This window comes from Eurosta solidaginis, chromosome 2 (assembly GCF_040869045.1).
Source record: "Eurosta solidaginis isolate ZX-2024a chromosome 2, ASM4086904v1, whole genome shotgun sequence".
NCBI lineage: Eukaryota > Metazoa > Arthropoda > Insecta > Diptera > Tephritidae > Eurosta > Eurosta solidaginis.
Window position 1 is genome coordinate 27367960 of NC_090320.1, and position 12843 is coordinate 27380802.

The 12843-nt window shown below is 31.8% G+C and overlaps 1 protein-coding gene across 5 annotated transcripts in view; it reads right to left on the minus strand.

The window, feature by feature from the left end:
- Npc1a (Niemann-Pick type C-1a) overlaps positions 1–12843 on the minus strand; it is a 95860-nt gene that overhangs the window by 28966 nt on the left and 54051 nt on the right. For 3 of the 5 annotated variants that reach the window (XM_067764759.1, XM_067764758.1, XM_067764757.1), the window contains 4 exons: positions 9703–9822; positions 5248–5558; positions 2326–2619; positions 307–1696 (listed from right to left, as the gene is read on the minus strand). In XM_067764759.1, the coding sequence (XP_067620860.1) occupies positions 307–1696; positions 2326–2619; positions 5248–5558; positions 9703–9822 (2115 nt within the window). The remainder of the gene's footprint in view (positions 1–306; positions 1697–2325; positions 2620–5247; positions 5559–9702; positions 9823–12843) is intronic. The other 2 variants (XM_067764760.1, XM_067764761.1) reach the window with 2 other exon arrangements.

Genomic DNA, 12843 nt, shown 5'->3' on the forward strand with positions numbered 1-12843 from the left:
TAGTAAAACTACTGTGTAATGGGATTTTAATAACTTTGTAAAATTTTTTCCTTTATGGAACATTTTTAACAAGCATAAAAATAACACTAAAACAAATTTTCAGGACGATTAAAGAAAACAAATTATTCGTCCCTAACACAATACAATTAAGCAATGAATTTTCCGAATAATTTTCCAATAAATTTACTTCAAAAAATTCCTGAAATTATATTTTTTTTAATTAAGTCACTATAATTTACCGTCATGTGAAAAAAAACAATAGCAATTTCTTTGCAACTCGTTATACATATTAACTAGGGAACTTACTTTGATGTGGACAGAATGCGCCAGTATCCGGAAAATATTTGCAGCAACTCGACGATTGACTCCAATCGAAGTAATCATCAATCCAACTTGAAGCAGGACGCGCAATATAAGTCTCATTTGCACGACGACTGGCCAGGTAAATTTGTGTCAGCATACTATCATCATTACAAAATTTGCCCGAACAAACAAGATTTTGATGGAATGTTTTGGAGAAATCCAAACCGGATTTTAAAACGAAATACATGGGCGGCCCAATACTTAAGTATTTATTTAAAGCTTGAAAATAATGCAATACAAAACTATCTTGAGGCATTGACAATTCCTGCTCCAAACCAATTTCAATGTGTGGCGTAACAGCAATGCTGCTGCATAACCAACCGAAAAACGCAATCATAACAATAACGCGCATAGTTTTTTGCATTAAAAATGGTACATAAACACTCTTGAAGAATTTGTATAGTAAACCCTCGGTATTAGGTAAGATGTCACTTTTTTTGCCGCGTATAAAACAGAAAATGTCCAAACGATTTTCAGCTTGACGTTTTGTGTCCAATGTCAAGAGACTAATAAAACAGGTAATTTGTAGTATAAAATCAAAAAGTAAAGCCATGCCAGCATATAAAGCAAACGCTTTTACAGCCGGCATATCGGAGAGTCCACCAAGAAAGAAACAACAGCTTTCACTAACCGAAGTCAGTAACATTGATGGACCAACACGTCCCAGTATGCGTCCAATATGCTCTTCATGTGTTTCATCAACGAGACGCGTATCACGTTGATAGGTTTGTACCAATATAAAAATATTATCCACACCAACAGCTAATACTAAAAATGGTATTACTTCAACAATAATAAGTGTAGCTGGCACACCAATATAACCGAATACACCAACTGATGATATAACAGATGCCAATACAATAATTACACCACCCACACCTAACGTGATTTTGCTGTCGATTAGCGCGCGACGCACCTCCTGCACATGACCCAATGATATGGCTATATATGCAAACATTATTAAATATGAAACAAGTATTGTCATAACATCCGATTGTGATTCACGATTTAATTCATCCTCAATAGAACGTTCCGAAGTGAATGCAATTTCCATATGTTTACTCATACGTGTTTTGGTGTAATTCAACATAAATTCTACAAAACGTTTCTCCCATTCCAATGCTGGTCCCAATTTAGCTTTGTCATGATGATTACTAACAGGGAGTGTGAGTATAATTGCATTTGCACGTTCATATCTCGTATTGCCTGATAACTGTTCGCCCGGTGGTAAAAAACCTCCTAATCCAACAGCGGGATCGACAGGTCCACCGTAGGGTGCGAGGCAAAGGTATGGATTATTCATGCATTGATACAATCCATCCAAGTAGGTTACCTGCAACAACAAAAAAAAAAAACACAAACAAAATAAATTATTGAACAAAAAAAAAAACGCCATACATGCTTATACTATGTTCAAACAGAAAAATAAATTGAGGTAATTTCGATTTAAATTGTGTGGTGTTCAGATAAGTCAATTTAGCTCATACAATAGTAATTTGATTGCTGGTTGGCTCATCTCTACAGCAACAACATACCTTTGTTCAAACTGTCAAAATGTGCGTGTTGGTATTAGGCGAATGGAATGGTATGAAAACTTTGAAATTTTTGTGTGTTGTCAGAAAACATGTTCAATGTTGTGGTTTCATTTTGAGTTTGCCATCTTCTTTTGACAATCCTTACTCCAGTGAAATGAAAAAAATAAAATCAGCTGATGAGATGAGCCAACCATATAGTTGAGCCATGCGTAACTGACGTTTAAATCTACTCAATAAACACACTTTACAAGGTTGCATTTGCAGTTTAAAACAATTTATTACGCAATTTTTTTTAAATTGGCAACTTATTATTACAATTTATTATATGATAAATTGCGTAATAAATTGCCCAAATGGTATAAATTGCCAATTTAGTGTGTGTTTGTGCATAGTATTACTTAATTATATTCATTAAAATCGAGCTTACCTTATAATTTCCATCTTCCTCAGTTTCATTTAAACGCTCTAAATCGTTACCAAAATAGCCCCAAATCGATTGTATAACACAACTGGAAACATCTTTCTTAGCATCGCTTGACAAGGGCGCGAAGCAAATATCCTCTAATACTGTGCCATTGGTGTTTCTTCCCAAATTCATTATTTCTTCTTGTAATTCAAGCACTTGTGTGAGAAATTCTTTGCCAAAAACTGGACCAAAAGTTATCGGACCATTGGAGGTGTTATGCACGATGTCAGGGAGATCGACTGCATGGATTATAACCTGCATAAATAGAGAGTTTGTATCAAAACTTTTTATATACGGTTTTATCGGGCAATATTAGAAAATAATAACGTGCCAAGTTTAAGCAAAGTAATGCTAACACCGAAAACTAGCATTATCTCAAAAATTGACGAAATGAGTTATTAAGGTTGTAAGAAACCTGGCTTGGTTTTCGGGTGGGACAAAACTATTGAAGAAGATATCACTTCAAATCATAATAGAGTTAAGTAGAAGAAAAACTCGGGTGTCTGGTCCATGCAATCCGAAAGATTCTTGAGAATTGAAAATTGTATTTTCTAACCTGAGGCCTCTCATACAATGGCGGATTGAAAACCATTTTCACTCAAGTATGGAACTGCCTATAAAAATAATAAATTATGGATGTAATGAGTACGTGTTTTCGCACTTAGCAGTCTACATACCTGGGCGGCATCCAACCAAGACAGAGCTGATACTCTTCAGCAACACAACAAAAATACCTCAATTTCGCCTTTCTTCACTACACGACACAGATCCGAAGCGAAAGTGTGGTAGACAATCCTGAACAAGCAATGCAACATTAAAAAAATAAACAAATTACAATGGGTCGTATGTGCAGGGGTAGCAGGAGCACTCAGGTCGTGTCCAACGAACACGTTAAATGTTATCTTTAACCAGCTGCCATTGGACCTCAACAAAAACCTCACAGCTATTACTTCTGGCATCAGACTTGAGGAGTCTAGATGTTGAAACGAGAAGCAGTATGGCCACAGCGGTATCATATGCAGCCTACCCGATGTAAATCTTTCGCCTATATTGGACGAGAACTTTAAATGTGAAGATACCCTATAGAACGAATAAGTCAGCTGACATGGTATGTAAGGAGGGTGTCACTATTCACCTAGGGTCCAAAATGGTTTGCGATCTTGGTGCAGGGTTCCTCTCCGAACAGCTAGAAGTCGCACTCTCAATCAGTCTTCCAAACTCAAGTAGTATCTTTCAAGCAGAGCTACAAGGCATAAACAAGGATTGTTGCTTCCTGGTCCAGAGACATGCACTTTCTCAGGCAGCCAATTACTCATATTTACTGATGAGTGTAAAATAAATATACTTAGCTTAGATTCGGGATGCGTGGCCCGCTAATGCTACTGCTTAGGCTATGAACATGAACAGAGCATTGAGCAGAACCCTAGCATAAAAAAGTGATAGCGTTTCTTACGTCGGGGCAAATGGCAAAATAAGAACTCCAAACGAAATGTTTTTTGTTGTGGAGAGGAAAAAGTTCTGCATAACAATACCTAACGAAGCAAATAGTAATACATTTTTCTTTTTTGCTCGCTCCACGACAAATAGCATTTCGTTTGAAGTTTTCATTCTACTGTTTACTCCGCTCTAAAACACGAAGAACAGAAGAACACGAAAGCTTTCACTTTTTTATGCTACGGCTCTGCTCTATGCTCTGTTCATGTTCAGAGCCGAAGCAATAGCAAAAAAAAAAAATCCAGAGTAATATAGCAAATTCAATAACTGAATGTCATAATAAAAAATGTAAAAATGCATAGCTTTCAATGCAGTTTAGCTTCGGTTTTTTAACATTTACACAAATACAATGTTAATTAGGGGAAATAGTATTTTGTTGATTTTTTTTTTTTTTAACTTTGTCTATAGACTTGAGCTTACGATTTCTCGAACATGTTCGAGAAGAGATTTCTTGCGAGTCTCGCCTTCTCCCGAGATTCTCGAATCTCAAATTACTCGTAAGGCTCGCGAGATTCTAGAATCTCGAGTTATTCATACGGCTCGCGAGATTCTCGAATCTCGAATTACTCGTAAGGCTCGCGAGTTTCTCGACATTTAACTTAATCGATTCATCGCCTGTTTTATATAGAGCTTACGATTTCTTCTGGAGCACAAGCCAAAATGTCCGCAAAACCACAAGTAAAAAACCCCGAAATGTATAGAATATTGCTAATGCAGCGCTGAATTGAAAGTTGAGAAGATCGCGAGTATTACGAGTAATTCGAGATTCGAGACTCTCGCGAGGCTTACGAGTAATTCGAGATTCGAAAATCTCGCGAGCCTTACGAGCAATTCGAGATTCGAGAATCTCGCGAGAATCCGTGTTGTTGATGTCTCGTTGAAAAATAAAATATTGCGGACAAAATTATATGTATAATAAATATGTTTTGAGTTAAATGTCATTGAAGCAATATAATCAACAAAAAAGTCACAAGTAAAAAAACCAAGTGTATAAATACTGTCCATACAGCTATTAAGTAAGAATGTCGAGAAGCTTGCGAGATTTTCAAGTACTTCGAGACACGAGAATCTCGCGAGAAGTCGAGTTCTCGATTTCTCGGGTCTCGAAAATCTCACTTGCGTTCGAGAAGAAATCGTAAGCTCTACTATAGACCTCGCCTAAGGAATTATGCTTGAAGACTCAATACAACCAGTTGAGATGAGTTCCAAAAAAGCAAGTCCTATTTTTAATCTCAAAATCTGACTTCTGCTTATGATATTAAAATCTTCTATGTTTTTTTTAGAACGCAAGTGTATACTACCGTAACAGTGTGAAAAATTCCCAAACATTGCCAAAAGCGGAGAAATTAAGGTTGTTATCAGATTTTTCTAAGCACTACACTCACTCACCTGTTCGATGCGATAGAACGGCTGAAAATGTGAATCAAAAAATTCACGTTCAATGCGCGATTCAGATTGTGGCGATGCCCACAATTGTACAGGGTCCGTAGTTATATGTAAATTGTTGATGCCAAATCCCATAATCATGACGAACAAAATACCACCAATTAGTGTCATTTTAGGACGACGAGCAAAAAATGTGCCCCATGTTGTGAAGAATGCTTCAAAACACTTTTCAGTTTTAGCGCCCAGATTTTCAAAATAACCAGTTTCGCATTCATTAAGTGTTGGCTGGGCACCATCAACTTCGCTTTCATCATCTATAAAAGGTACATATGTATGTGTTATAAATGCAAATTCTTTATATATATTTAAAAATGCTTATAAATGTAAAACATAAATAGTTAATTTAAAAACACGTTCTTAATTAAAAAGTTAGTTTAAAGAGAAAACTAGAGAAAAATGTTAAAGAACGATAAAGAAATTAAAAAAAAAAAACAAAAACATTTGAGATTTTATAAAATATTTAGTTCTTTACTATGAACTTTTCCAAGAAGAAACCTTACTATTTTACATTTGCCATTATTTTAGATGTGTTAATTGTAATAATAATAAATGCAAGGCGCGACATACCCCCAAAAAAAATGTAGACTGAGCTTCGCTTCCGATTTGCGTCGTGCTCCTATTAATTTTTCCTAAAAAATGGCGGGATGGGACCTACCTACATGATTTATGCCGACTCCGAGGGTATCTGCAAGGCAGATGAGTTTGCACCGAAAAACATTTCATGCCAGAAATAAAATCGGTGTGTTTGCCAAACACTGCCTAGGGCCGACCCCGATTAGGAAAACTTTATTCCAATTTAAAAGAAAATTTTCTAAATTTTTGACGTTACTATGCCCAGGAGCACGCAACCACCACACCACGACGGCCGTTAAATTTCTCAAAGTTGAATATCCTTTTTTCTTTCTAATTTTATTTAATAATTTTTGATTTATATAATACTAATTTTTGATTTTTTCAATTTTTTAAATTTAGTATTACTTTTCTTTATTATTTTTCTTTTTTTAACTATTTTTATTTTTTTAATTATTTCATTTTTTTTTTTGTATTTTTTTATTCATTTTTTTATGTTTTTATTTTTATAATTTATTTTCTTTTATTCGTTGTTTACTTTTATATTTTTTTTTTATTTTTTTTTATATATTTATTTGCCTTTTAATTATTTTAATTTATTTTTTTCTTCTGAATTTATTTTTTAATTATTTTATTTTTTTTGCCGTTTATTGCTTTTAATGTTCATACATATTTACACAATTATACATACAAATATTTTTTGAAGCAAGTTTTTTATTGTAGTTTTCTTGAATCGTTCTTATTTTTCCCTTTTTTATCATTTTCCTTTTTTAATGATTTTTCGTCATTTGTTTTATTTAATCCATTTTATATTTTTCCTTGTTTTCCCTTTTTTTATTGTTTTTTAGTATTTTTATTATTTTTTATATTTTATTATTATTTTTTTTTATTTTTATTTTTTTTTTATAAAATTTAATAGCCTTAAATGTTGCAATTAATTAGATTTTTTTTCCGTTTATTGCTTTTAATGTATGGAAATATTTTTTTAAGCAAGTTTTTTTATTGTAGTTTTCTTTAATCGTTTTTATTTTTCCGCATTTTTATCATTTTTCTTTTTTTTAATGATTTTTCGTCAATTGTTTTTTTTAATCCATTTTATATTTTTCTTTGTTTTGAATTTTTTGTTTATTATTTTTTAGTCTTTTTATTATTTTTTAATATTTTTTTTTTTAATTTAATAGCCTTAAATGTTGTATATAATTAGGATTTTTTTTGTCGTTTATTGCTTTTAATGTATGAAAATATTTTTTGAAGCAAGTTTTTTATTGTAGTTTTCTTTAATCATTTTCTTTTTTCCTTTATCATTTTTATTTTTTTTTATGATTTTGCTTCAACTGTTTTTTTAATCCATTTTATATTTTTCCATTTTTATTATTTTTTTTGTTTTTTTTTTATTATTTTTTAAATTTTATTATTATTATTTTTTTCTATAAAATTTAATAGCCTTAAATGTTGCAGTTAATTAGATTTTTTGCCGCTTATTGCTTTTAATGTATGAAAATATTTTTTGAAGCAGTTTTTTAAAGTTTCTAAAAAGCTGAATAGCCTGTCGATAGCTAATTGGTAGACGAAAAATGTAAGCTATTGAACGAGAAAGATGTGCGGTGTAGTTGTTGATTCAAACTTATTTCATTTTTTAGTTTTATAATTTCTTTTCTTTTATTCGTTATTTACGTTTATATTTTTTTTCTAATTTTTTTTTGTCTTTTTTAATAATTTTTATTTTGTTTACCTTTTTAATGTTTTTTAAATTTATTTGCTTTTTAATTATTTAAATTTTTTTGCCGTTTATTGCTTTTAATGTATGAACATATTTTTTGAAGCAATTTTTTTATTGTAGTTTTCTTTAATCGTTTTAATTTTCTCCTTTTTTATAATTTTCTTTTTTTTTAATGATTTTTTCTCAATTGTTTTTTCAATCCATTCTATATTTTTCCTTGGTTTGACATTCAATTTATTGTTTTTTAGCCTTTTTATTATTTTTTATATTTTATTAATTTTTTTAAATTTTTATTTTTTTTTTATAAAATTTAATAGCCTTAAATGTTGCAATTAATCAGATTCTTTTGCCGTTTATTGCTTTTAATGTATAAAAATATTTTTTGAAGCTTCCAAAAAGCTGAATAGCCTGTCGATAGCTAATTGATAGTCGAAAAATGTAAGCTATTGAATGAGAAAGATGTGCGGTGTAGTTATTGATTCAAACTTACTTAATTTTTTACTTTTATAATTTTTTTCTTTTATTCGTTAATTAATTTTATATTTTTTTCTTTATTTACTTTTTATAATTTTTTTTATCTTTTTTAATAATTTTTATTTTGTTTACCTTTTTAATGCGTTTTTATATTTATTTGCTTTTTAATTATTTAAATTTATTTTTCTTCTTCTGAATTAATTTTTTAATTATTCAAATTTTTTTGCCGTTTATTGCTTTTAATGTATGAAAATATTTTTTGAAGCAAGTTTTTTATTGTAGTTTTCTTTAATCGTTTTTATTTTCCCCTGTTTTTATCATTTTTCTTTTTTTAATGATTCTTCTTCAATTGTTTTTTTTTAATCCATTTTATATTTTTCCATTTACTTTTTTTTTATTTATTATTTTTTAGTCTTTATATTATTTTTTAAATTTTATCATTATTTTTTTTTGTTATAAAATTTAATAGCCTTAAATGTTGCAGTTAATTAGATTTTTTGCCGTTTATTGCTTTTAATGTATGAAAATATTTTTTGAAGCAAGTTTTTTAAAGTTTCTAAAAAGCTGAATAGCCTGCCGATAGCTAATTGATAGTCGAAAAATGTAAGCTATTGAACGAGAAAGATGTGCGGTTGTAATCAAACTTATTTCACGTTTAAGTCAGTTCTACATTCCCAGAGCCGTACCTATTGATACACAAAGCAATAACAAAAACCATTTTTACTCACCCAAAAGCATGGAAAACTAAAAAATGTCAGGTAAGGATCTAAAAATATAACACTAAACAATTTTTTAATTTTTTTTTTCAATAGCTTATCAATTAAAGTTAGTAAAAACAGTATATTGCATATTTAGTAATTTTAAAAAGTGCGAATAAGAAATTTCTATAAAAAAATGTTCAAAAGCTTTTCATAACGATGAGTGGTTAATGATTTTTTTTAATTATGAGCATTACTAAATTAAAATAGATTTGTACCATACAATTGATAGCGCAAAAGAAAAGTAATAAAAGCCAATGAAACAAACGCACAAAAGACCGCGCACGCATAAAGGGACGCGTTGGCGGCGAAGAAATAGTTAACTAAAGTTTGAGAGCAGATATTTACACACAAGAAGTATAAGCGAATCGCAAATTAAGGGCCAATTAAACTTCCTTAACCCTAACGCCATAGTCATACCCACATTTTTACTTATCCATATCAATTTGTCGTCAGTTATTGGTGCCTTAACCTAAAAATCGTGAAAATTTCATAAAAATTAAGAAAACGCAAAAAATTACAAACATATACCACAAAGAATAAGTCTCTTAGTCAAAACGTATCCAAAACAATAAATAAAATATACAAAACGTTATTACACTCTCGCAACTCAAATATTTTTAGGTTATGGATATGGCGAAAAACGGAAAACCAATTGGTTGGCTATGGTATGGTTATGGCGTTAGCGTTATGGTATGGCACCATTAATCGATTACATTGATTTCCATAAGGTTGGTTCCATCAGCTGTTTTATCTGGTTATGGATAAGTCACCATTAATTGGCCCTTTAAAATTTCAAATATGATTCCACACAATTTCTACAACATTACTACAATTCATATACGCATACAAACAAAATTTCAAAATTCAACATACTGGCCATTTTTGATTGAAGTGGGGAATCCTCCTCAGGTGAAAACTCGTTACTCACTTCTCCATTAAATCGGTTGTTAACTGTGGCATTACATAGGCCACCACTATTGAAACCATCACCTACTAATAAAACAAACAACCAAATGCACAAAAGTTTTACAAAAAAAAGAACAAAACAAGATTAGTAAGAAAGAAAAAATGGAAAACTCAAAGCATTAAACAATTTGCGGTTTAACAAATAGTTTTTTTTTTTTTTATTTAAAGCTTAGCATTTTATGATGAATTTGTTTTAATGGTAAGATGTTTTTTTAAAGCAGTTTGCGGGAGTTAAAGGGCTATTAATAATCTTATAAAAGCGCCTAAACAGTAAGTAAAACAAAAAAAATATAATCATTTATATTTCTGCTTATTTCAAAACTCAGAATCCTAAAGAAAGAAGGGGTCTTTTATTAAAAACCCACGAAAATTTGAAGCGGTAAATTGCATTAGACCTAATTTCTTTATACACGACAATTTTTCGTTATACACATAGAATAATTTTCGTTTCCAGCACTTTATAGTGTACATTAGGGTGGGTCAAATTTATTGCTGAAAAGGCACATCCAGTTTCTGAATCTATGGGCCATACTCGAGTAATATTGTCCATGGGACCATAGGTCTGAAATGAGTTTCAAGCGTCCCTAATTTTGTTAGACAATTTTATATCCCAATCCGAATATCGGCTCTCACAAATAAAATACATGAAAATAAATGTCAAATTCGGATTCGGATTGGGATATAAAATTTTCTAACAAAATTAGGGAGGCTCGAAATTCATTTCAGACCTATGGTCCCATGGACAATATTACTCAGTATGACCCATAGATTCAGAAACTGAATGTGCACCTGAAGTTTTCCCTCCATTTTTCCCCATACAATTTGACCCGCCCTAGTGTGCATGCACTGAAAGAAAAGAAGGTAGTAAAATCAACAAATCAGATTTATTGTTATAAATTAACAGAGTTTTTTGTCAAGAAAACAAATTTGTTAAATTATTTCAGCAGAAGAAAAATCTATCGGTCTCAAGTTAACAATTCTAAAATGACAGATTCTCCATCAATCTAACTGATTTTCTGTTAAAAGAACTGATTTTATTGGTCTTTTTAACGGCAAACAACTTTCAAAATTACGCCATCAGCTAATTTTAATAACTTACGCTCACGGCGCTCACTACTTTGTTCTTATGCTTATCGTGCAACAGAAATCTCCGTCATATCAACAGCCACCGTTATATTTTAACAGTTTTCATTGCTGACATTAATCATATATGTATATTATTTCTAATTGCTGCTTTTATGTACGGGTCCCTTTTTCGCTCTTATTTGGAATCCAAATCTATAAATAAAGTTTTAGTTGTAAATATGGGGATTCGGGCCATTAGCGAGCTTTGGGTAATTTCGGTCGAAGTGCTTTTGTTTAGCTGTATTTTATTAAAATAATTTGTAAAAAATAAACGATTGTGCGCACACAAAGAAGTATATTTGTACTATGGCACTATTGTGAATATTTGCACTGCATTACCAGCAGTTGCTATTGTACGCTAGATGGCAGCGCAAGCTGTAAGTTTTAATTGATAGGCGGCAGTTGCTATTATACGCCTAGATTGCAGCGCAAGCTGTAAGTTAATAGAAGAGCTGATTTCTGTTGATATCTGATAACAGACTTTTATATTGGTTGCGCAAGATGCGCACGGGTCAGGCTCGTAATTGTTAATTAACATAGCAGAGCTAGGCGGCCCCGTGGTGTGATGGTAGCGTGCCACGCCTACCGCACCAAAAATCCTGGTTTCAAGGCCTGGTTAAAGCAACATCAAAACATTTAGAGAAACGTTTTTTTATTTATCTGCAAGGCAGATGAGTTTTCACTGAAAAGCTTTTCAAGGCAGAAATACACTCTACAGTTTTCAAGGCAGAAATACACTCGGAGTGTTTGCCAAATCACTTCCGAAGGCCAACCCCGCTTAGAAAAACATTATTTTAATTGAAAAAACTTGTTGCTAAAATTGTGGCGTTGCTTTGCACGGGGCGTCAACCCAGGATCTTCGGTGTGGTAGACGGAGCACGCTACCATCACCACGGCGGCCGCCACAGCAGCTATTTGCGATGGACAAAAGCTGACAAAAATATTGGCTGAATTGACCCGTAATTCAGTTAATTTTACCAGTTTTTTTTCTTTCAGTGTAATTTGGGGCCATTTGGTCTGCAAGCACAGTTCTTGCTATAATTTACTGAGTCTCTTAAACAAACGTCCACTCTTAATTCGACGCAGTCAAAACTGCACGTATCCTGCGCTTATAGTTAGATGATATTCTTGTCAAGTTTTCGCAACTCAAATTGCCATATATAAATCTAAAATAATTAGTACCAAGAAAATTCTACAAAAAAAAAATACTAATTTTTTTCACTTAGAAAAATCCAGAGGCATACAACATACTCGATTCAATGGGTTCTAAAGCTCTATAGAAAATATAATACATGTTCCATTAATATCATCGTAAACAGCACATTGTATGCAAAGTTCCATCTCAAACTGGCCGATGATTAACGTAAACTATTTCGTTGTTTGGTGGAATTTCGATTAAAAGTTTCACCAAATTTTTACAAAAAAAAATAACATTATATACTGACGAGCCGGACCCGTGCGCATCTTGCGCAACCAATATAAAAATCTCTTATCAAATATCAACAGAAATAAGCTGTTCTATAAATCAATTAAAACTTACAGCTTGCGCTGCCATCTAGCGCATAATAGCAACTGCCTGTAATGAATATTCACAATAGTGCCATAGTACAAATAGTTTTTTTTGTGTGCTCACAATTGTTTATTTTTAACAAATATTTTAATAAAATATAGCTAAACAAAAGCTCTAAGACCAAAATTGCCCAAAGCTCGCTGATAGCCCGAATCTCCATCTTTACAACTAAAACTTTAGTTATAGATTTGGATTCCAAATACGAGCGAATAAGGGACCCGTACGTAAAAACAGCAATTAGAAATAATATATATGATTCGAAACTAACAAGGTTACTAAAATAGAGTTAGGTACTTTCGGGGTTTTTCAGTGCTGTGGCCTTTTTATTCCATTTGTTTAGGCCACAAGCCTAA